At 41.7% G+C, this 26,167-nt stretch overlaps 1 protein-coding gene across 4 annotated transcripts in view; it reads left to right on the top strand.

The window, feature by feature from the left end:
- SYT1 (synaptotagmin 1) overlaps positions 1-10,917 on the top strand; it is a 533,241-nt gene extending 522,324 nt beyond the window's left edge. For all 4 annotated transcript variants that reach the window (XM_061639659.1, XM_061639661.1, XM_061639658.1 and 1 more), the window contains 2 exons: positions 3,751-3,884; positions 7,832-10,917. In XM_061639659.1, coding sequence (XP_061495643.1) covers positions 3,751-3,884; positions 7,832-8,038 — 341 coding nt within the window. In that variant the 3' untranslated portion in view covers positions 8,039-10,917. The remainder of the gene's footprint in view (positions 1-3,750; positions 3,885-7,831) is intronic.
- The last annotated feature ends 15,250 nt before the right edge of the window (positions 10,918-26,167 follow it).

Here is a 26,167-nt window from a genome sequence, read left to right as displayed (position 1 = left end):
TCCAGCTTTTGTTTGAAGGAATATTTTATTTTCTGCGTGTTGCACTCCACAGATTCCATCTTGTCCCTGTTTATTTGATGCCACTGATACATGTGATTCATTTAACCATGGAGTATTGTCTAGAAGACACCTGATTTGTCTCTTGAATGTCATATGTACATTTTTTCTTTATTATCTACTAGATTAAATATTCCTTCTCCTCAAGACTCTTGCTGTGGTACTGGAGCTGTCTTTATAGGCACATAACAGTGTTTCCAAAGATCAAGATCACTGTATTTACTGACAGTTACCTCAACTTTCATTTCATAGTACACACAAGTCTTTTGTTTGCCTCTAAATAATGCTGGCATCTTTGCCTCTAAACTCTGACAAAAAAAGCATGTCAGCTTAAGTACCCTGCCACTTTTAAAAGCTTCTTTATTAGCCTCCCCTGAGATGTTCTTGTAAAATCAGTAATGCACAACACAAATTGTGCATTTTTCAGTTTTTTTAAGTTTCCGTGTGCTGAATATTAATCAGCGTAACTAAAGAAGGAACTTAGCCCTTTCTATTGAAGGATAGTGCAAGCTATGATGAACAGCCAACCCCCTGGTCCAAACACTGTTCTCTCATTGGGATCAGGCAAGTGGGAATAGGATTTCAACCTCAAAAAGTACTTAAATAGCCTGACACTTTTAGTTTTTAATCTCTTTTTATATATATTTTAATCTGATTTTGATATTTTCCCTGAAACCTTTGTAAAAATGTACCACACCACTGGTGTTTTGTTCTGTGCTCCTTCCTCTTCCTCCTGTTTTTCCTGTTCACTGTCAGGAGCTCTCTTTAGTACACTAAAACTAGTCAGGATACGCTCAGAGTGGAGCTTTAGAGAAGGAAACTCTGGCTTCTCAGGTTTAAGCTGAACACATTTAAATGTGTCACACCTTCAGTCTTAAATCAAGTGATTCAAAGCAGTGGTGCTCAGGTTGAACTGTGGGTGGAGAATTTTGTGTTAAGAAAAGGCTAGATAGGTTTTTACATTTTCACACTATACCTCCTAATTATAGACTAATGCTTTTATTCTTGTGTATATAAGGAGCGGAGACTAGAAATCATTTAGCTGATTTCTCTTTCCTTCCCACTGTTCTTTCCCTTCTCAGAATCAATACAGATCATGTCTTTTAAGGAAATGTGACACAAGTCAAGAGTGTTGGGTAGCCATCAGGTAGAACAAAGCATACACATTCATTTGCCCTGTGGCTTAATATCTCAGGGTACAACTATACAGGAACACACACACACTCTGTCCCAGTTCAGAGCAAAACTGGATGTTCAGGAGGAGTTCACCAAAAATGATTGTGTGATGTGAGAAGACAATTGTGTGATAAGACAATGTGCTGTGGTGCTGCTCCTTGGCGTCGTCTGGGCAGGAAGGAAGGAGGGAGGGGATGCAGCGAGCAGCAAGCAGAGGATGGCTGACTGGGAAAGGGCGGGCAGCCAGAGCCTTTGGCGTATGCATGTGTAAATCATGCATGCATGGCTGGGGGGGCACTGGAAAACCGGAGATCCATGTGTTTAAGGAGAATATGGCTGGAGACCGGAGATGGCCCCCTTTTGCTGAAGACTCCGGCTGAAAACCGGAGATCTGGCAACCCTACCGTAGACCCAGAGGCCTATAAAGAGCATGAATCATCTGTGCTGAATTAATGGATCTCATCCCCAGAGAAAGCCCTGCATAGACACATGCTTGCCTAGCTGCCTAAAGCCAAAGAAGACTATTGGCTGTAATAAGACATAAAGAAGATTCAGAAGATGTCAGGGCCTTTTTTAGAATCCAAAGGCTGTGAAGAATCTGAGTTGCCCCCCTCGTCACTGCACCTTGGTTCAATTTCTTTTCCTATCCTCACTGGAGGATGCTAAATATATGTGTAACCCTTTCAAAAGCCATCTAGATTTGACATCAGTATGTTAACATTTTATGTCTATATAGGTTTCACTTGCAATATATAGTACTCCTTCAATCCTTCTGCACATAGGATTCTCTTTTCATGTTTTGTCAACTAATCTAAACACCAAATAAAGACTATATTGATGTTGTCCCCTCCATGTGTGTGGCTCTTCCATGGACACTTCCAAGTCCATGACTTGTGGCAATTGCCCCCCTAACAAAGGTACCAGCTACCTCCACCACTATCACCCATTGAAAGAACAAGAACAGGCTGCCCATACACACCACCCTCCATGTATTTGGTTAGTGTGTGAAGAGGCTCTATGTTCATACTGATGTACGCACATAGAGCTCCACCATGCAAGGAGAGACCCTGGCCCAATCAGGGTGCAGAATCATTTTCACATGCTGACCAACTACACATAGTATGTGGCCACTATGAACTTCAGCAATTGGTTGTGCGCTCCCCTTTGCATGTTCTTTCAATGCATGAAGGGTGGCATCTGAACCCCTATATAATTGGAATGTGGTAACAGTGGAATTGCCTTGCTGGATCGGATGAAATATATCTTTAGTCCACCACTTTGTCCAACTGTGGCTTGACATAATTTTACATGATAAAGTTAGCTAGCCCCTTGTGGTTTGCACCTTAACTCTGATAAAAAAGGACCTCCCTGCTTCCCAGTTTCATGGAAGTTCAATTTGTAGACATTATAGCTATCATGATTGATGGCTATCTATATGAATCTGTCTTACCTTTCTTGAAGCCATCACCACCTCTTGCAGCAAGCAAGGCAATTTTATTTTGCTACACTGTCTTCCTGTTGTACAGAAAAAAGATGGGAGAAATGTATTTCTCTGTGTTAGTTGTGTTGTCTGGTGTTAGCAGTGGACTCCTTTGAGTCCATCTCTAATAGGGATGGAAAGATCTGTCAATGTTGGTTCTCTCAGTTTCTCAATCTTAAATTCAGTTCTCCACATTTCTGCAGTAATTTGTGATTTTTCAAAAGCCATCATGAAGTCTACAGCATTTTCGTGTGAATTTCTCCTACTAAACACATTTTTGTATGCAGTTTTGACTAGTGTTGCAATTTATCATAATATAATGCATTTTTGTATATTACTTTCACAAACATATTTATTTTTATGCACATTTCCCCTTGCTATATGCATTCTTGTAAAAATTCTTTATTTGGAGAACTGCATTGCAAAATATAGTAAGTGCGAATTTTGAAGGTCAGCTGTGTTCCAGTTCTCATAATGTTTTGGAAAGTGCACATTTCATACAGTAGGTTTGTCTTTAAATGTGAATTTAATTACATTTCTCTCCCATCCCTAATTTCCCACATAGGGATCCCTAGTCTCCCACATCTCCAATAGGAACAGCACGGCTTCTGAACTGACTCTTTCCTGGAGCCTTGCAAGGGGAGGTAGCAATCATGAAAAGGGAAAAACTCAGTATTCATCATAAATACCTGGGAAGTGATGTCAAGCAGTGACACTGCAGCAATCTGTGTACAGGCAAACATTTCCATGAAGAAGAAATTAACACCAGGGGAGGGGTTCTCTGGTTGCATGCACAACACTAGTTTTATAGCATACTCATCATTTGGCAAAGCTGCATTACCTGAACACTTCCTTCACAACTCTGCATCATTTTTATCTTGTATAAATATGAATTTTGTTAACAACACATGATCAATTTGCTTAAGAGACATTTTGTGAATCTCCTACCTCTCTGGTCTCAAGGATTATCCTCCTTACAGGACACACTGCATTAACCACCATTTCCTAACAATCTTGTTTTTCTTGTCATTGTTCAGACCCCTATGTGAAAATTCATCTGATGCAGAATGGAAAACGGCTGAAGAAGAAGAAGACAACAATTAAGAAGAACACTCTGAATCCCTATTACAATGAGTCTTTCAGCTTTGAAGTACCATTTGAGCAAATCCAGGTAACATCAAACATTAATTTCCTACCTCGCCTTGGAACTCCATTCCTCAGGCCTCAGCCCTCATACATATTTAACAGGAACCTTGCTAATTATCAAGTGTGCATGCCTTCATTAGCACCTATGCATGAATCCTGCACGGCATGAAATGAGTGTGACTGCTTCAAGAGGGAATGATAAAATATGCAGTACTTAGGAAGTGTCCATTCATCAGCACAAACTAGATAATGGACATTTTATAATATTCAGCAGCACTCAATTCTGAACAGAAAAGACATTTATTGACCATAATTATGCAGTCAAGAGGAAGTCAATCATACTATATTACCCTTTTCCACATTCGAGAATTAATTTGTCTCATCACATCAGGGTTAACTTAAGACAGAATACTATTATTATTTAAATTTATTACCTGCCTTTCACCCAAAGGTCCCAGGGTGGAACATAACAGTTTTAAAATATATAATTAAAAATAGTTTATACAACCTAACATCACATCACAAAAAATAGGGTGAGTCCTAAAAATATACATCTCAGGTGTCAAAGCCCAAGTGAAAGAAGTGTGTCTTCAGCTTTCACCAAAAACTGGAGAGTGAAGTTGCCAGAAGCATCTCCGTGGGGAGGAAGTTCCATGACTTAGGGACTCCCACAGAGAAAGCCCCAGTAGTGGCTGGTGCCCATTGGGACTGGTGGGGCAGATGTCAAGGTTCCAGCAGCAGGTGGAGCCAGAGCTAATGACAGGTAGAGATAAGTAATACTGGTTTTGTCCCCACCCTCCCTGATGAGTTCTGTGAAGGCAACCCTGAAACTAAGGAGAAGGAGGAAGGTGACAAACAGTGCCACCCCTAGACTGATTATAAGAAGGTAGGCAGGCCAGGCAGAAGACTGACAGTTGGAGGCAGGTTGGGGGCAGACTGAGCTGGTGGGGTGGTGCCCTACTTACCCTAATGGACCAGCTTCCACTGGAAAGCCCTATCCCAGGCCGCCGCCACCTGAGCTTCTGAGTGTGGTGGAGCTACCAAATGAATAGCCCCTCTGCTGATCTCAACATCAGAAAGGGTCTGCAGGGAAGGAGGCAGTCTTTCAGATATTTGGGACCTAAGTCGTTTAGGGTTTTAAACATTAACATGAGTGCCTTGAATTGGGTCTGAAACAAAGTGGCAACCAAATACAGTCATCTTCAAGGGCAGCCACACTTAGAGCCACACTTGCATTGCAGTAATCCAGCCTGGAAGTTACCAGAGCATAGAGTATTGTGGCCAAGTCATCTCTGTTCAAAAGTGGCAGAAGCTGATGAACCAGCCGAAGCTGGGAAAAGGCACTCTTAGCCACTGAGGCCACCTGAGCCTCCAGTGACAATATTAGATACAGAAATATCCCCAGGCTGCAGAGCTGCTCCTTCCAGGGGAGTGCAGCCCCACCTACAACAGGCCATCCCCCTATCTTCCAGATACGAGAACTCTGGACACATAACACCTCTGTCTTTTCAGGATTCAGCCTCAATTTCTTGGCCCACATCCAGCCAATCACTGCCACCAAGCACTGGTTAAACATCACATCTGCCTCTCCTTCTGATTCAGATGGAATAGAGTTGGGTATTATCTGCATATTAATGGCATCTCACTACAATTATCCTGATGACAGCTCCCAGTGGTTTCATATAGATAGCATGGGGAACAAGATGGAACCTTGTGGAACACCACAGGATAATTCCCTTGGTGCTGAACAATAGCTTCTCATAACTACTTTTTGGAAGTGTCTCTGGAGGTATGCGCAGAACCACTGAAGCACAGCGCCCTCAACCCCTACTTCCCTGAGACGCTCCAAAGGATACTGTGGTCAACAGTTTCAAAAGCCTCTGAGAGATCAAGAAAAACAAGCCAGGTTGCATTCCCCCATCTCTCTTCCAACAGATGTCATTAGCCAGGTTCCTACATAGTCCCTCTGTCAAACTGTATAGCCAGATCCATTCTTATAAGATGCACATAAATCTGGCCATACCATTAAGCATAGGGAAGCAACTGCCTCAGGCAGCAGATGCTTGGGGTCAGCAGCAACCATCCCACAACCATTCTTCCTGAGACCCCAGGCCATGCCCCTCTGCTGAGGTATAGAGCTGTGTGTCCCAAGCGGCCTGCCCCGTGCCTCCTAAACTAGCCTGGTGCACGCATGTGTAATGGAGGATGCTGTCCCAAAACCAATGTAGAAGAATGAGTCAACGGCCAGTCCAGTTGGATTCTGTACATGAAATAAGGTGGGGATGAGGGGCCAACTAGCTTGTTGTTTGTCTCAGATAGCAAAACATCTCGAGCTGCCCCTGGTGAGAGCAAATAATCCAGTAGATTTGTGTGGCAAGGATTATAGCTGCATTTTTCAGGTTGAGCCCATAAATATAGGGCTAAGGTGCACCACCAACTTCACAATAAAATTTTGCAGTTGCACAGCAGTAATGCAAGCAGATACATTAGCTCATACTTAGTATAATTACTTACACAAACATTAAGCATAGGATCCTATTCCTTTACTCAGAATAGATCGATTAAAATTAATGGATCTTAGTTATGGCTATTAATTTCAGTGGGTCTGCTCTGAGTAAACATTAGTTGAAGACAACTCATAATTTCAAAGATAGGTGCCTAAGAGCCCAACCCTAATATTTGGGGCCCAAGTAAATAAATATTTAAGAACAATGACATGACATTCCAGCACATAATTATGACAGTGACACAATATAACCCCCCCCAAAAAATCAGTTTACTAAGATGTTTTAGCAAAAGAAAAAAATATTCAGTTGTGCATTGGTCTAAGAACTGGCAATGATATGATTCCTGGAGGGATTTATGGAGTATTACACAGAGGGGGCTGTATGGGAGTTGTATTGGAGCTGCAAAGAAGCACAGAAAGATATAACAATAGACTCCTACAGCTCTCCAGTGGCCTAGACCAAGGGTGGGACAAGTGAGGCCCAGGAGGTAAATGTGGCCCTTCAGACCTCTCTAGCTGGCCCTTAGGACTCTCCCCAGGCCACACCCCTTCCCTAGGCCACACCCCTCACTGGAACTGCTCATCACCCTCCTTGAGCTCCTTGTCTGTAATATGTACTTAAACAGTGATAATGCCTCTTGCTTGCCCAGATGGAGGAAGGAGTGGTATGCATGTACAAATGGTTGGCTTTGGTGTGGCTGGAATGTTATGTACTGTACAAAGGTAAGAGTTGCCTCTGTTGGTCTGGCCACTTTTTGCCTCTGGCCCTACCTACCAGAGACATGTGGCCACCAAAAGGTTAACATGAGGGAATGTGGCCCTCTAACTAAAAAAGGTTCCCCATCCATAGTCTAGACATTGCCTTCACCTTTGTAAGCTCTTCACTACAACTCTTTGAGAGCCAGAAGCATGCATCTTTCCACCCACCCATCCTCGTTTAAATTAAAGGTGGGATGCTTAAGAGTCTGACAGAAGTGCTAGATTCTGCACACTTGTCCATAACACAATTAGGACCATGAACAGTGCTATAACTGGTAGATTTCATGAGTCTATTTGACATAATGACTACATTTGAAACATGAGTGAAAACTAACAGTGGTGATGGCATTTGATAGAACTAAAGGCTGTGTTTGCTCTTACCAAAAGACCATGCAGTTGCAATCAGTTCGGGATCCAGAGAGCAGGAAGTTCACCTTGGCATTCTGCAATCTGAGTATGCTATGCATTTTTACATAAAATAAAATAAAAATTGAAGCACTTGATGAATACAAGAACAGCCCCATAAATTAGAAGTGGATTTTTAAAGGTTTCTTTTAACATAAATTGGGCTCACAACTCTCCATCTTTTGCCACCGACCTTTGCCACCGACCTTGCTAGTCCCAATGGCTACGATGACAAGATCTACATTTTGCAATGAGGTTTGCTTTCCTCATTCCTTGCTTTGCTCTTTCTCATCCTATTTTAGAAAGTGCAAGTTGTTGTGACAGTTTTGGACTATGACAAGATTGGCAAGAACGATGCCATTGGCAAAGTGTTTGTGGGCTACAACAGCACTGGTGCGGAGCTGCGACATTGGTCAGACATGTTGGCCAACCCGAGGCGACCTATTGCACAGTGGCACACCTTACAGCCAGAGGAAGAGGTAGACGCCATGCTTGCAGTGAAGAAGTAAAAGGAGAATGACATGAGAAAAGAAGCCTTTCTGCATTTGCCCATATAGTGCTCTTTAGCCAGTATCTGTAAATACCTCAGTAATATGGGTCCTTTTATTTCCAGCCATGCATCCCTAACACAGATCAGTGGTACTTCAAATCTTGTTTTAATTTGCACAACTTTAAATGTAGAAAGCCCTATCAGGCCCCCCATCTCACCACTGCCCTCAAATCGACTCTTCTTTTAAGCAATATGTGTAGATAGAGCATGACGGAAATTATTTATTGTATCACACAGTTGTACATACCAGTATGCTAAAAGAAAAAAATTATTTCTAGTCCGTTTATTTGTATGTTGTAAGCGTTTCCTAATCTGTGTATATCTAGATGTTTTTAATAAGATGTTCTATTTTAAATTATGTACATTGACTGAGATATAGGAGAGCTGATAATATATTATAGGGTAACTAACTATCGTATCGTCTGCATTCCAGCAAAAATTCCAACTTGTAAGGCACTAGTAGTGTTACACTGACATCTTAAAGGACAACTTAAATCTGAGCTTTCAACCGAACCATTAAAAGATCGAGGTATGCTCACATGGCACTCCTTGGAAGGGTTAATCCCATTGGTAATCTTTTCTCATGGGCAACTTAGCATGATCTGAGCAGCTCCACAGCTGACCTCAAGGAAGCGTAGCCAGAAGCCGGTATATCATTTTTTCCTGTATATAGATATATATAAAAATAAACTGAAATCATGGCTTTACACTTAGAAATTGAAGGTACAATTCTTTGGGGGGTGGGGAAGGGAGGGACCATTAATTTTTACACATATCAACATATAAATTGGAGGTGGGGAGTTAAATCAAAGGGGTGAGGATGCAATCGTAACAAACTTCTGCAACTGACCATGGCAAACACATACCTGAAACCCAGTAGCTCTCCGTCTATTACCTTTATACAAAATTTGCATACTGTGAATCCCATTTGTGCTCTCACATTCTCTAATTCTAATGAGTTTGCACATTAGACTTTGTAACAAAATATTTTATTATACTAAGCCAGATGAGAAGGAATGCAGAATATTTTTTAAAACAAACAAACAAAAATCACCACCGTGTGTGTTTATTATACAAAAGTAGTTTCATGGTGACGAGACAGTATTGTAAAATCCCATCAAAAGATGACAAAAAAAATTAGCCATATTTCTGAATGCACTTCAAAGCAAGCCAAAAGATAACAGCTAGTGACCTTTTATATACTATTTATACTTAATAAGTTTTAATTTGTCCTTTAAAAAAAGTGAAACAAAACAAAGAACAAGTTCTAGCAAACTGAAGCAACCTCTTATGTACACTAGTTGCTTGTTTCAGGAGGAGTTTTTAAATGTTTTCAATGTTACTATGTAGTAAATGGCACTATTATGAAGCTATTAGTCATTCCATAAGCGTCTTAAAGACTGCTCTGTGTATCACTGTGACTGCCGTGTGTGCTTAGAAACTGTAGTTTTCTCAGTGGATAGCAATCAATTTATTCCGTTGTGATATTGTAAAAATACTGCCATTCCCTTCTACTGCACTGCCGAAGGAGTGCATAGCACAAGCAGTTCTCCTACCTATGGACCAATCCAGAACTGAAGAGCTATGCATAGGACAAGGGCATCATACAAAGCAGATTGACCACACAGCATTTTGTCGACACTGTGCAATATTCCATATCTCCCCTCCACCCTGGTTTTATGGTGGACAGTTGTCCTACAGATAAGACAGTCAGTCATCTCAGATGATACCATTTCATTGTGTAATGTGTTGGCAGTACTTTTTTTTAGCTCAGGTCTCTTCCTTGGAGGCATCTTTTACTTACTTACTTAAGAGACTGTGAATATAATGTGTTGAAGTACTGGTTCTATTTTTCGTGTCACCCAGCACCAAAAACACCGGGAGGTAGTCCAAAAAAAAAAGAAAGAGCATCTTTTTGTAGAAAAAGTGGGGTTTTCCTAGAAATAACTGGATAATCCAGTTAAAAAAAAAGTCCAAAGGCATCACCAAAACATTTTTGAATGATAATTTCCCCTTTCTCAGAGCTGTGGGTCTAAGCTTCACCCTTAAGAAGTGGAGAATTTTTTAACTCACAAGTCGCAAATTGAATTTGCAGCAATATGATCTACATGGCTTCCCAAAAGACAAGAGTGACAACATCTATCACTCTGGAGGTCTTTCTGTTTTCTGTATGAAACAGAAAAAGGCACAGTTGAGTCATATAAGCTAAGATATATATAAGAAAATCTTACAGGAATACTTTTATAACCTTACTGTTTTGAAAGGACCAAATCCCACCAAAGAGAAGAGCTAAACAGGCCTGCAGCCTACAAGGAGAGAGTTTCAGCTCCACTGTAACTTCTTTTAGTTGTTCATTGCAGCAGGGACAAGGAAAAAAAGCATCTTGAAATTTACAGGCTCAAACTGCCAGAACTGATTCATTGTGTTAAGGTATTCTTAATCCATTTTCTTCCAACACTGCCAGACTGAATGTCACCATAGAATTGGTTGCTAATGTACTATAGGTCTCAGCAGAGAGCAGACCTGCTATTTGACAAAGATGACATTCTCATCCTCAAAAGAAGCCACATGTACCTTTCTGACAAAGCTGTGTACAAGTATTAGAATCTGATGCTGTAGAAAGATCCTAGTTGCCTTTGTGTATATTTACTGCCTGCTTGAGTGTTTCTATGTGTGGATTTTTCTCTGTATCTTGTAGAAATGTTTGGGGTGTTCTATCCTGCCATATTGCTCGTGGCCTGCGAGCTGACACGTTTAGGTGTATTTTACGTTCAGTTTTGATGAGGTGGTTTATATTTTGTTTCACTTTTGTGTAGTGAATTCCACGGTAGTTTTTCCAGGTGTTGTTAAAATAAAACATACATACTACACAGATATTCAATAAAAAATGTTTTATTTCCTGTTGATGCCTTGTGTATCTTAGGTTTTCTTTGTCAGTCTGGTAACTAATCAAACACAGGAATCCACCAGTTCTGATCCATCTGTCAATGGAAATAAAAATATCTGCAATTCCAGATGTCATCACCTGGCTCCACTGCATGTTCATGCTCTGCAACATACACACACACACACAACTCCAAGTGGCTGCATAAATGTTGGGGGATACTCAATGCGTGCAGCCAGGATGCCCATTCTCATGCTGATCCAAGTAGGGACATAATTAAGCACATGGAAGCAGATTTCGGCATATATATTCCTAGCTGGAAGAGAAACTGCATGTGCAAACTTAAGCAGATGCAGTCTAGTCCGCCACAAGCTCGCAGGAAGCTGACTTATACTTTGGCTGCTTTCAGAGAGCTTATTGGGTTAGTTTCAAGGACTGAAATGGTAGCGCTTCTGTCCCAATTTCTAAAATTCCGTTCACACTGCAGTACCTTTTGCGTTAAGGAACAGTAGCTTTTTCAGCTGATATACCAGCATTTCATGCAACTATCTTCCACATGGCTGCAATGAACATCTTGTTCATTATACACATGCACACTGTAGTTCCCCACAGTGTAGGAGGTCTAAAATCTCATCCTGTCTCCATGTAACCCCACTTCATTTAGCATCTGACTTTTTGTTTTTTTAGTTGCATAGACCCAGGGGTGTGGGGGGAAAATGCTGCTGCTGCCTATGCCAGAATACAGGTACAGAATACAGGTACAAGCTTTAGATGTCTCATGCAAGTTGGTCAAACCATAGATTGCAGGAGAATGCAGATTCAGAGGCGGGAGAGGCCTGTGGAAATATTTTTCCCTAGCCATTCATAATTCCCAGTCACAAAACAGCTGGAATTGGGTCATTAGACAGTCATGTTAGCAGAGAATATTCCCAAGCAGTTTTGGTTCCTATCCTTTTGATGGTAGTTGTCTCATCATCAAATCATTTTGCTGCTACATTTTTTATTTTTAGGGTGACATAAGGAAAATGTTTTAAAGGATTTTAATCCATGGCATTTAGCAGCACAAACAACAGAAGGCCTTGCTGTCACACAGAAACAAAAAGGAGAGTGTCTCAGCTGTGAAAAGTAATTGAAATGGTAACTCTTTTGTATGTTTAACAACTGTTGGCATATACCTGCATCCTAAATATTATGGTTGTGCTCCTATTTCTGGAACTAAACAAATTGCCGTATTAGATATCAGGATCAATTAATTCATACAAACCAAAGCATAGGTTTCCAGACTCAGCAATGTGTTTATTTTTGTGGTAGGCTCAGGGCTGGCACCAGAGGGTGGCTGGGTCGGGCCCTGGCCAAGGGCCCCTGCAGCCCAGAGGGGGCCCTTAAGTGCCCCCCCTTAGGGTGGGAGGGTAGTGCTCCCATCCTGCGATACACAGCAGTGTCGACTCCTGACCCTGTCACAGATCACAGAGAGGGAGCTCCCAGGCCTCCCCCCATTCAGACCACATGGGTCCACAGTAGTCATCCACATGCCCCACCTACATTTCCTGTTGCTGTGAATGCTGCGCACGCATACTGCCATCAACCAAGATGGTGGTGGAGGCTTCCCTAAGGGTCTGATGCCTCTGCTACCATCTTGGTTGATGGCAGGCATGGGCACATGTAGCATAGTGCACATGTATGCTATCAAGCAAGATGGGGGGCATCAGCCCTTTAGGGAAGCCCCCACCGCCATCTTAGTTGATGGCAGCCATGCACACACACTGTGCAGTGCATTTACATGAAGCGATAGGAGAGGTAGGTGTGCACGGGGCAGGCTGGCCCCAAGGGCCCAATCATGCCTGGTGCCAGCCATGGGTAGGCTCTATTCCCCACATCTCTAATTTTACATTTAACTATTTTTTATAAATGAGCCCAGCCCAAGACAGTAGCATGATATTACATTAAAATGTAATTAAAAGAACAGAAAAAGAAACTAAGGATTGTATACAACATTAGTCATACTCAGAGTAGACCCATTGGAATTACTGGACATTGCTAACTTTGGTCCACTAATTTCAGTGGGTTTACTCTGAGTACAACTTCATTGGATACAATCCTAAGACTCCAATGAAATCAGTAACTGAAATGTTTTTTTAAAAAAACCCAAGCTCAACATAAGCATGTGAAGTGGCATTAAGAAACAATAGAGAGTACAGTACACTGCACAAGAAACGATGTGTTCAGCAAGCATTACTCAACAGCTTGATGCTACCAACTGAAAATAATCGTGCTAACACCTCTGTGTGCAGATGTTGAAGAACTATATGTGTGAAAAGGTTTTGTTGAACACATGAAGCTGACCTGCACTAAAGCTAATTGATCCAGCTAGCCTAGAATTATCCACGTCAACAGGCAGTGGCTTTGTGTGGTCTCAGGCAGAAGTCTCTCCCTGCATTCAACTGGAGTTGAATCTGGGGTCTTCTATATGCCAAGAAGTGAGCTCTGAGGGTGGAGAGGGGCATGATAGAGCTATATAAAATTATGCACAAGGAGAAAATGGATAGACATTTTTTCTCTATCTTGTGTAATTTTAGAACATGGGGTCATCCAACAAAGCTGAATGTTGGGCAATTCAGAACAGAAAAAACTAAGAACTTCTTCACACAACAGCACGTAATTAAACTGTGGGATTCGCTACCACAAGATCCAGTGATGTCCACCAACATGGATGACTTCAAAAGGGGATTAGACAAATTCATGGAGGAAAAGGTGAGCCATGGCTACAAGTCATGTTGGTTATGTGAAGGATCAGAGGCAATAAGCCTCTGAATACTAGTCACCAGTAAGGAATAACAGTGGGAGGGTGCTATTAAGTTTCTCATAAGGATCTGGATGCCCCTTATGAGAAACAGGAAGCTGGACTGAAGGGCCCTTGACCTGATCCAAGATGGCTCTTCTCATGTTGTCTCCTCAATCTCACAGTGGGGCTGTGCATGTGGAATCCTCTTTTAAAAGTTGTAACTGTTTCCATCACCTGTTTAGAGAAGGAGCAGGCATGCTGAATTTATTCTGCCCTCTCTGCTGAATATCTAACAGGTGTAATGACAACTCTGTGAAAAGTGCTGCATGCACACAGCATTGGCTACTGCACCTGCATTTAGTTGAATGCCTATCATACTAATACCTAGTCTAACTTACACCTTGGCTGCTTTCACACATGGGGCTGATTGCGTTAGTTTAACGGATTAAAAAGGAAGTGCTTCTGTCCCGATTTCTAAAACCACTTTCACACTGCAGTACCTGTTATATCGGCATTTCGCACAATGGTCTTTCTCACACACACACACAGAGCTACAATGAACAGAGTAGAGTTTTCCTTTCCCCCCCTACATTGTTTTAGGGGGTTTGGTGTATTTTCCCTCGCAACTTGGTTTTCAAGGCTCGTGGAGGCAGCCTTGGGGATTGGGGGAGCGGCGGCTGCTATTGAGGCCACTGGGAGTTCACAGAGGTGGCTCTCCTTGTTCTTAATTTTTATTTTGGGGGCTGCAGGGGGCGGTGCCAGCTTCAGCAGCCATTGGGAGTTCACAGAGGCGGCTCCTTTTCCTTTCCCCCCCCGTCTTAGCTGGACTATACCGGAGCTCCCAGTTGCGGCTGTGGGGTGGGGAAGCGCCTAATAACGCGCCTCCCTTCACCCTTCTTTGGCCCCAGTCCTTTGGTGGCTATTAATGCAGCTCGCGGCTGCAGCTCAGGGGCAGCTCCTGCTCATATCTCCCCTCTATTCCACACTGCATTCTGGGATGCCTGTCACGTGAGCAGCTGTAACTAGCAGAAAACTCCCATGATGTTCCATATTCCCAGCCTTGCTAACGGATTATTTGTGGTATCATTTGTCACTGAAATTAGCACTAAACTTCAGCTACACTCCACCAGAATTCCAGAGCTAGCTTGTGAGTCGTGTGAAAGGTCAAATATAATGCGGAAATTAACAGGTAAGAAACTGTCAGAATAACGGAATAAACTGCAGTGTGAAAGCACCCCTTTATGAGCTATAGTTCTCATAAAGAAATCAGTCAATATTGCAAAAACCATTGCATTATAAAATGGTGTTTCCTGGAAGATTAAGCATTCCAGAGTTATTGCATTGTTTTCCAATCCCATGTTGAAAATCAAATCATTCAAGGTTCATTAAGATGCAATGAATCTGGACAGATGATGGAACATCTAGAATGCTCACCTTTCAGTTTATGCCAGAGAATCCAAGTCCCTCAGAACAGGTACTGGATATTATTAATCCAATTCACTGCAATGGACCTTCCAAGCAAGTGCACTTAGTATTACAACTTCAGTAAATATTTTGGAAGGAGCCAGAGGCCTATCTAGACTATCTTCTGTCTCTCAAGACTGAGTGATCTACAGTCCACAGGTTATGTTTGGTTTTCAACACGTATGGATGTGGCTTATCAGGTTTAATCTTAGGGCTATGACTTTTCTCAAGGCATCCTGCAAACTGTTGTTTTGTGACACAACTAGGAATCTTGAGCATCCTCCCAAGCTTCTGTTCCCATGATTCCATGGAAAAGTCATAATAATTAAATCCATTTATGACTTTCAGTTTATAGCATGGATAAATGTCTAACCTCTTTCTCCCCCATAACAATGCTAATCTGTGTCTTGTGTCTTCCTTCTGAGAGCTGCCAGGAAGTGAAAATTTGCATCTATAAGCCAAAGCTTCTTAAAAGAATGGTGGTGGTGGTGGTGATGTATATGTGTGTGTGTTTTCAGGGCACTGAAGAGCTCAAGCAATCTCTTGTATATGCACTTCAGTTCTTATTGAAGGATAGGCAGTCAGTAAGCAAGATGAAGAGCAAATTCTTGGGAAATGTTTAGTATAGTTGGGATTTAAAAAAAATCAGTGATTGTTGCAACATCATCATCAACAACAACACAATCTGCTGTTCTTTCACACTTTAGTGACAGACAATATTCCACTTGATCAGCGTTAATAGACTGAATTAAAGAACTGGGGGGGTCAATTAATTTCTTGAGAGAAATTGTTTGGACTGCTGTGGGATAAGCTTGTGAGCCTAGATTAATAATGTGATTCATGAGTAAGGATTTATATGAATTATTTGCTTACTCATACTGACTGAAGATCAGAAATCTGGTGTCAATATCTAGAATATCCTAACACAGGACTGATAAGATATTCCTCATTCCGCTAAGAAACAGAATCTTGTCCTATATTGCCATATTCATCTTTTGCTCACACGGACATCTTTGTCTGGAGCTCCTCTTAGTGGAAAGGAAGAGAATTCAGTAACAGATCAAGGTGTGCATACCTGTAAAGCCACACACAAAATATCTGTGCACTGCAGTAGTGTAATGGCTAATACAGAAGTGCAGGGTTGTTCATGAAAGCCACAGCCATGCCCCCTCACAGGTACACTCCCTTCTAAGATTATAGAATAATTTGGCCAGGCCTGGATATTGCTTTCTGCTTCTCTATCACCGTCACCATTTCACTGTCCTTTCTCACTGTCATAGGTATTGCTCGAATTACTGAATTCAGTGCCTCCACATTTATCTCCTGCTGCTACCAAACTGCTTGATGATACAGATGGGACATTATTATCAGGATTCACTGTCTCTTTTGCAGTTACAGAATTCTCACTCTCCATAACTGGTCTTGGCTTTTTGAAGCAGGAACTAATAAAGGGTCCCTTGCAAATGGCACTCATTGGGGCCTGTATAACTAACTCAGCAAGCCCTAAAACAATAAAACTACTGTGTGCACAGGGTCCCCCCAAGCACCCACATTCTTTTTCTACATTTTATTTATTTACTTAATTTTTTTGCTGCTGGGTTAAGAGAAAGCCTATTTTTCCTAGATGAAGAAATTCACACTTTTTAGCAGGCCAGGCACTCATTTTGCATAGGAATTTGCAACATTTTAAATTTTGCCACCTGCTAAAAGGTAGAAAGGGATTTTCCACCCCCTTCTCCTATCTCCTTGTGTCTAAAAATGTGTGTATTGTATCCAGAAATTAGGATCAGGAATTTCCATGTTTAAGTTTCCTCCTTAAACTCATCAGCTCTGCCAAAATGTAGTTACTCTAAGTTTTAGTATGGCAGAGATGAAGGGAAACTCAGCAAAGTTCTTTACAGCATGATGGCGATGAAAACCTCTGCCTGAATGGGGTAAAACCCTTGTCTTTTTCTAGAATTCTAGGTATGTGTGGGAGGAGGGGGTGACACAGGGAGATATTCATTGGCATTTCATCTTACCATTACATATACCATCACACACACACTCCCCACCCCACCCTGGAAAGTATTTTTTCTTTTCTCGTCCCTTACTCCCTTTTTCTGCTGCTGAGTTGAGAATGAGATCCATGTTAACAGACATTCCTAGGAGCCAATCAGCATGAAAGAGGAGCATGTTAACTACTGCAAAGAATCTTAGTGGCTGACTCACCTCCCTTCACTCTGATTGGCTCCAAACAGCATGAAAGGACAAGGAACCATGTTAGAAGGCTCTTCTCAGTGGCCAACACATTCCTGTTCTCTTTCATGCTGATTGGCTCATAGGTTGCTGGAGACATAGGGACCCTGCTGGGATCTGGCTCCCAAAAAATTAAGGGGATTAAGACCCCCCAGATCCTGGACAACTACACCCCTGGAATCGTTTTCATTATGTATAAATGTGGACCACAAAGTACTTACTAAACCACACTGCTTTTTAATTTGATTTTTGAGCTCTCTGGAAGCATAAAGTAATATCTGAATTAGTCCTGATATTTAACATGCCAGGTGGCAGAATTTGATGCAAGCAGTTTTGAGCTTAAATCTCTTTCCCTTAGTGAAAGCACCAGCATATTATTTTCTATCGTTCTAAATAAGGAAAGATGGTGTCACAGAATCTGATAAAAGTGACAAATAACACACTATCTTCTTTTTAAACACCCTCTCTATTTGTGATTTACATAATAGGAACTAAAATTATTTTCCTCTTTTGGCAACATCTCTCATTTTTATAGCTAAAGATGCATCTGGGAAAGGGGAGATGAAATTTTCACCCACTGCAAAAGATGTGCAGTAGACAAAATATTGGTATCATTAACAAGCTTCTCCTACAAAAGACAGATGTTTTTAATTGAGCCATTTGCTTGAAAGCCTTTTTAAAACAAGAAAAGTGTGTGTAAGTTAACCAGTGCGGTTTCCATATGGGAGACTCCTAGAGCTACCCAGTCATTGCTCTTTTGATGTAAGCTGCAAGGGGAATTGAAATTGACTTGCCACACTATTAGGGATCTCACACTTTTTGTATGCATCCATCTCACTACTTTCAGTCTGCAACAGTGGGGATGGCACAGCTGCTATGGGTAACTACACATTCTAACTCTTGTGGTGGGTGCCATTTTATCACCTCATTTATTAATTGATCTGCTAATTTAGCTACTTGGAGAACTTTATATTATGGGGCTGCATACAGGTGTCATTACTAAAATAAACAGCACTAAAATAGCTATCCAGCTATAATTTTTTAAATGAAAGACTGTTCTAGTGCTAACTTACCATAACACTATGATGTTAATTTAAAACAAAATGAAGATGAAAGAGAGAGAGAGAGAGAGAGAGAGAGAGAGAGAGAGAGAGATGGCGGTAGAGGCAACAGCTATGTGTGATGGAGTCTCACCACTGTTGGCTTTTATGAGGTAATTCCGGAGGCTACAACGCACGAGAATGCTCGGAAAATACGGGGGAGCCCCCCTCCCTTCCTTCTATGCTGCCTCCCTCGTTATTTGACCTAGACTCGGACGCTAGCTATCGGTATGACCCAGGGACACGACTTGATATTCCATCTACACCAGGCCGCCGCCGCCCCTGCCTCTCATAGTGGAGGGCGCCAAGCCGGGCTGGAGCCAGAGAGGGACTGTGGCTTCTTGGCGGACCTGATCCTTTGGTCTGTCCTTGGAAGACGCCATTTTTGTTGTGAAGATCTTTCGGTGTCTTCTGAGAGCCGGGAAGCGCCCCTGCAGTTGTTGCCATCTTACCATCTGGCTTTCATCCACTCTGCCTTGATATCAGCTGTGCTTACATCTTGGCTCTTTCACCTCGGCTTCTTTGAGAACTTCCCTGTTAGTTTCATTTTCAAGGGGTCTGTTTACCCCGCCCTTCTCACTGTGGGAGCTGTCGGACACTAAGATCAAGAGGAGATGTAGCCTTTGATCTTGCAAACAGACTATCACCCACATTGGCTTTTAGTGGGAAGACTTATACCAGGAGCTTCCATTTGAAATTACATCTTTCGGACTATACAGGCGAGAAGCCCTATTAGTGAAATCTAGTTGCCTCTACCTTATTGTTTAGTCTTTATTGTTTAGCTTTGATGTTCTGATGCTCTTGTTGTTTTTGATGCTCTGACGTTTTATATGTTTTTGCCTTGTATGTCGCTCAGAGTGGCTGAGTATTCCAGCCAGATGGGCGACTAATAAATCAAATAAATAAATAAATAAATAAATAAATAAAGAGAGAGAGAGAGAGAGAGAGAGAGAGAGAGAGTGTAGGGCCCCGCTTTTCAGCAGCCTGCTTTTTGGTGTTCCGCTAATATGGCGGTTTTCAATTAGAGTAAGGCCCCACTCATATGGCACATGTTCAACTTTTACCACATTTTTCAGCATGACACACTCAGCAGCTGAGCGTCTGACGCCATTTTATTGATGGAGTTCCGCTTTTTGGCAATTTTCACTTTTCGGCGGGAGTCTGGAACATAATCCGCCGTATGAGTGGGGCCCTACTGTAGATTAGATAGATAGATAGATAGATAGATAGATAGATAGATAGATAGATAGATAGATAGATAGATAGATAGATAGATAGATAGATAGATAGATAGATAGATAGATAGATAGATAGATAGATAGATAGATAGATAGATAGATAGATAGATAGATAGAATGGTGGTGACTGCAAAAGTTTGTTTCATATTTGTTTTAATGTCACCATCATGCTAATATCACACTGCTATAACATTATATATACAAGAATGCAAATTTCTTTGATCAATTTTTTTTTAAAAGTCAGTGCTATTTTTGAAATGTGGTTAATGATGATAAGAAATTATTTTGTTTAAATTAACATTGAAGCAATATAACATAATGGTGTTATAGTGCTGTAGCACTCTTTCACTGAAAACAAATGATAGCTAGGGAAGCAGTTTAACACTAACTAAAAGGGGTGGGTAGAAAAATGGTCTCCACTTCAAAGATTACAGTGAATGTGTGGTGAGCTGTGATATGTTTGCCTGCCTGCTATGTCACAGTCTAGGTCAAAACAACCCTTTTCAAAGAATGGAAGAGTGGTGCTATGCACATCCCTATCTGTGAAGATTGTGGTACTCTTCTGAAAAAAAGTTTACTTTCAATGGTCTGGGAAAATACAGAAAAACAACAAGGAAAATACAGGATGACAATGACTGGATTATAGCATGGATTCCCTGTAAAAAGGGACTGGATGAAGCATGGCAATTTCACGCTAAACACCTAGTGTAGAAGCACCCCAAGAACAATTCCTGTCCGCTGCTGAATAGTAAACATAGCATAGCTACATAAGAAATATACAAGGAGCCCTACTAGATCAGACCCGGTCTAGTCTAGCATCCTGTTTTTCACAGAGGCCAACCATATACCTTGGCAAGCCCACAAACACGAAATCCCTTTCTTACTTTGGTCCCCCAAAATCTGGATATAGTACATAATCATGATGTCTAGTAACCATTGATAGCCTTATCCTCCATATCTGCACTTGCCCAGCACTGCAATCGCTGTTCAAGGGGGCTGTTGTTGTTATGTGACCCTATGAATCAGCAATCTCCAGTAGCATCTGTCCTGAACCACCCTGTTCAGATCTTGTAAGTTCAGGTCTGTAGCTTCCTTTATGGAATCAATCCATCTCTTGTTTGGCCTTCCCCTTTTTCTACTCCCTGCTGTTTTTCCAAGCATTATTGTCTTTTCTAGGGAATCATGTCTTCTCATAATGTGTCCAAAGGATGATAACCTCAGTTTCATCATTTTAGCTTCTAGTGGTAGTTCTGGTTTAATTTGTTCTAACACCCAATTATTTGTCTTTTTTGCAGTCCATGGTATCCGCAAAGCTCTTCTCCAACACCACATTTCAAATGTTGATTTTTCTCTTATCCACTTTTTTCACTGTCCAACTTCACATCCATACATAGAGATCAGGAATACCATGGTCTGAATGATCCTGACTTTAGTGTTTAGTGATACATCTTTGCATTTGAGGACCTTTTCTAGTTCTCTCACAGTTACCCTACCCAGTCCTAGCCTTCTTCTAATTTCTTGACCATTGTCTCTATTTAGGTTAATGACTGTGCCAATCATACACCAAGTATTAATCCTTGACAAGCTCAATGTTCTCATTGTCAACTTTAACGTTACATAAATCTTCTGTTGTCATTACTTTAGTCTTCTTGACGTTCAGCTGTAGTCCTGCTTTTGTGCTTTCCTCCTTAACTTTCAACAGCATTCGTTTTAAATCATTACTGGTTTCTGCTAGTAGTATGGTATTGTCTGCATATCTTAAATTATTGATATTTCTTCCTCCTATTTTCAGGGGCAGTTTGGTTCAATACACATTCCTAAAAGCCAGACAACATTTCTACTTCCAAAAGCATGTAATAGGGTGAGAAAAAGACATTTATGTAGCCATTTTCAGTATTTACATGCCCTCCCTCCATGTATGGCACTTACATGTATGGCACTTTTATGTGAGAAGCAGCACTTACCGATTTCATCTCCCACAGACCAGTCATGTGCCTGACAAAGGCTGGAATTCTGTGCCTTGGTGGAAGCCCAACTGAGCATAGACTGGGACTAAAGTCTCAGCAAGTCTCCATAGGGGTTCTGCTGCACAGAATTAAGTCACAGAACAAATATTCTCTTCAACTTCATTTGAATGAACATTCAAGAGATTAAGTGAAGGGGGAAGGGAAGAGAGAGAAAAACTAGGCTATGATGTAATGCAGCACGAGGGTGTAGACCCGGACATTTAGACCTGAGCTCTGAAGCTTGCACTCTGTGGCAAGGGAAAGCTTTATAGCAATGAAGCATGAAGCCCAGAGTGATATTTTACAATGCATTTGAGGATAGCACTGGAGCCCACTGGAGTCCATTGCAGTCCAAGGGGAATACATAGCAATGCAGAGTTTCATTCAGCTGAGGGTAATCTTCTGAAGCGCATAATAATAAAGAACTGTTAATGAGCAGGAAGACTCATAAACCAAAGATAACACGGTTCAAATGCACATAGTCTCAAAGAAGAAGTAGTGATCATGAGGCTAGAAAGAAAGAGAGGAAGTATGATGCTTCTACTTTTCTATAGTCTGGTAGGGGCCAAGGCTGTGGGCACACTAGTCGCCTACACCAAAACATTTCCATTGGCCACACCTGGAGGGGCAACAGGATGACCTGCCATTCAGTTGTGAAATCTGTTTGAAGCTTTTCCTGCACATCTGGGAGACATTCAGAAGCTTTTGCTTTTGCTTATCCATGTCTTGTTTCACACAGAGTGACAAAATGTGGTTAACATTAACTACAGTTAGCTTAAAACAAGTCAACTTCAAACCATGCTTTCTGAAGTGGGTTCTTTTACATTAAGCATTTCACCACATTTATGGATCTGGATAATATGGCACACTGTGGTTCATCAAAAACAAAGGTTCTCAATTCCTCTTTCTGGCTGCAAGCCGGGAACCTCCTGGGGAGGGAATCTGCTAGAATGTTCTAGGGGAAGATAGATGGCATCAAGGTAAGAGATAAAAGGTTACTATTTATTATTTAAAATAAACAAATAAACTGGGAGTAGAAAAGAAGTTGATAAAATAAGCAAGCACTTATAGGAGGAAGAAATAAATGTAAAAGGAAGAGGGAGAAGCAATGAAAGAAACTGGCAGGTTGGGAGCTGAGTGTGATAGAAGAATGGAAGAGGAAATTACAGGAGATGGGTAAAGTGAGAGTCATGTGGGGTTGGAAAAGGAAAAATATAAAAGTTAAAGACTTCTCCACTTACAGGCAAATTCTGCCTAAACTGGGGAGGCTGAATCACAGTATCTCCAAAGCAACTGTCTGTACTTAGCTGGAGGAGAGCTGAAAATAGAACTAATTGCCGCAAGGAAAAACCTGTGGCAAAGAAATTGGCCTTTTCCAAAGAGGGATTTCATATCAGCAGAAAATGATGTTGGTAACTACCAGCTGATTAGGCCAAACTCTGCCTTAGTCTGCCACCATTTTGTGACTGGTTCTAACTCAGCACCACCATTTTGTGACTGCTAGGCCTCATTAATTTCCATTCATCTCAAGTGGGCCCTGGGGATGGAAAGTCTGAGAACTCCTGGCTTACTGTGACCATCAAACACACTGTGGGAAAAGCAGAGGTTGTGGTTTATGAGAAACTCTTGTCAGTTTCACAGCAAACTAACTTCAAACCACAGTTTATAAAGGTGTTTAACTAACCACTGCTTGTGATAAACCACAATCAGAGATTCACACACAATGACAAGCCATGGTTAGAGCGAAGGCTGTAATTGGTAATGCTTGGGCTGTGGTGACAAAAGTGAGTGCTGAAGCTCAGAGATGCTATATACTGTTGTCCCAGCTGGCACAACTGTTGTTGTACCAGTCTGTTCCACACAGACTTCAGCAAACCCTCCTAGTTCTAACAAGCAAAGGTTTCAAATTCTTCCCAGGTGTCCTCAGAAGCTCATTAATCCAGGTAGGGGAATTCCCCTGGATGAATCAATTAAGCCGAAACAAAATATCCCCCGTTTTACAGTAAAGCATAACCGCAGGGCATCAGACCATGTCAACAGTTTGAGTCTCTGAATGACTGGAATGCTGAGAGGAATGAAGATGTGGAAATAAAGAGCAATTCATATAAGCAAAACAGGGAGGCTCCTTCAAATTAAAAACATACCTTTCCACCCACTATGCATGGACCACTGCTTCAGGTTAAAGGAATGAACGAAGCCCAGGCATAAGAACAGGTGCTGGGAGAGAGCAGGAGACTGCTTTAAGCTTTACTTAAGGAAATGAACTTTATGAGATTCTAAAGCCTGTGTCACGGTGAGCTTATCTGTCACCAATGAGAGCCTGGGAGCTGCAAATAAGCTCCAGCAAACTAATTTAAAAGCTATGCAGAACTGAGAAGATTTAGCACATTTTTTCCAACTCACTTTTTAAAAAGAATTTTGCCCTAAGTCATGACTTGAAAGAAGAAGAAAAACCCTAACACCTAAGCTCTTCATTGGGAAAATATATTTCCTGACTGTTATTGAGCTCTTGTTTGATTCTGGCTGGCTGTTGTAGTTGCTGTAGATGTGTTGTGACTATAGGGACATTTTAATCATTGTTATGTCTTGGTTTTAATGGTTTTGTGAGCCACTTTTGGATATTTACGAATGAAAAGCAGTATCTAAGACGTTAAAATAAATAAATAAATAAATAAATAAATAAATAAATAAATAAATAAATAAAAAGTGAACTTTCTTGCATTCTGATTTCATGAAAATGGACCTTTTACAAAAGGGATGTTGCAAAAGACTGACTAACCTTTACCTAAAAAAAAAGTATTCCTAGTTTAGGGGTTTCCAAAAGTGACGTGATTAAAGGAATCCTGATAAGAACTGGGGCAGTGGAGGCATACCCACAGAGCTCTAACTTTGGATAGCAGATGTAGAGAATAGCTGCATTCATAAACCATGGCTTAGTGTGAACATGAAAACTTAACTTGTTCCTGAGGAGAAGATTGTATGGTCCACTTTCATTGATGGGAGCAACCTCTGTGTGGTATAATGATGTACACTAACAATGCAATCCTATTTATTTATTTATTGCATGTATATACTGCCCCATAGCTGAAGCTCTCTGGGTGGTTTAAAACAATTAAAAACATTAAAAACAAGTATACAAATGTAAACCATTAAAACCCATAAAAACTGATAAGAAAGTTAAAAACACGTTATTCAAATGCTGTTAAAATGCCTGGGAGAAGAGGAAAGACTTGACCTGGCACCAAAAAGATAACAGGGTTGGCGCCAGGCGCACCTCATCAGAGAAATCATTCCATAATTTGGGGGACACCACTGAGAAGGCCCTCTCCCTTGTTGCCAGCATACGAACTTCCCTCGGGGTAGGCACCCGGAGGAGGACCTTTGATGTTGAGCATAGTGTACGGGTAGGTTTGCGTTGGGAGAGGCATTCCATCAGGTATTGTGGTCCCAAGCCATGTAGGGCTTTATAGGTTAAAACCAGCACCTTGAATCAGGCTCGGAAACATACAGGCAGCCAATGCAAGCGGGCCAGAATCAGTTTTATGTGTTTAAACTGTCTGGTCCCTGTTACCAATCTGGCCGCTGCATTTTGCACAAGCTGCAGTTTCCGAACCGTCTTCAAAGGCAGTCCCATGTGGAGTGCACTGCAGTAATCTAGCTTGGAGATTACCAGAGCATGGACAACTGAAGCCAGGTTATCCCTGTCCAGATAGGGACGTAGCTGGGCCACCAACTAAAGTTGGTAGAAGGCATTCTGTGCCACCGAGGCTACCTAAGCCTCAAGTGACAAAGATGGTTCTAGAAGAACCCCTAAGCTATGAACCTGCTCCTTCAGGGGGAGTGCAACTGCATCCAGGACAAGTTGGACATCCACCATCCAGTCAGAAGAACCACCCACTAGCAGCATCTCAGTCTTGTCTGGACTGAGCCTCAGTTTATTAGCCCTCATCCAGTCCATTGTCGCAGCCAGGCACCGGTTCAGCACATCGACAGCCTCACCTGAAGAGGATGAGAAGGAGAAATGGAGCTGCGTGTCATCAGCGTACTGATGGCAACACACTCCAAAACTCCGGATGACTGCACCCAATGGTTTCATGTAGATGTTGAACAGCATGTGGGACAGAACTGACCCCTGCAGAACCCCATACTGGAGAATCCACGGGGCCGAGCAATGTTCCCCAAGCACCACCTTCCGGAGCCGACCCGCCAAGTAGGAGTGGAACCACTGCCAGGCAAGTGCATAGAGGATTGCTGCCTAACAGTGCAATCCAAACTGGGATAAGAGAGTTTGGATTCAGCAGATCCTTGGTTTTCCCAGTTGATTGGGGGCAGTGCGGCATGGGTCCCTTACTCCGGCTCAGTTGTCAGAACTTATG

Source organism: Rhineura floridana, chromosome 8 (assembly GCF_030035675.1).
Source record: "Rhineura floridana isolate rRhiFlo1 chromosome 8, rRhiFlo1.hap2, whole genome shotgun sequence".
In the NCBI taxonomy this organism is placed as follows: Eukaryota; Metazoa; Chordata; class Lepidosauria; order Squamata; family Rhineuridae; genus Rhineura; species Rhineura floridana.
Note: the sequence above shows the minus strand (reverse complement) of the source record. Positions and strands in the feature narration are given on the sequence as shown.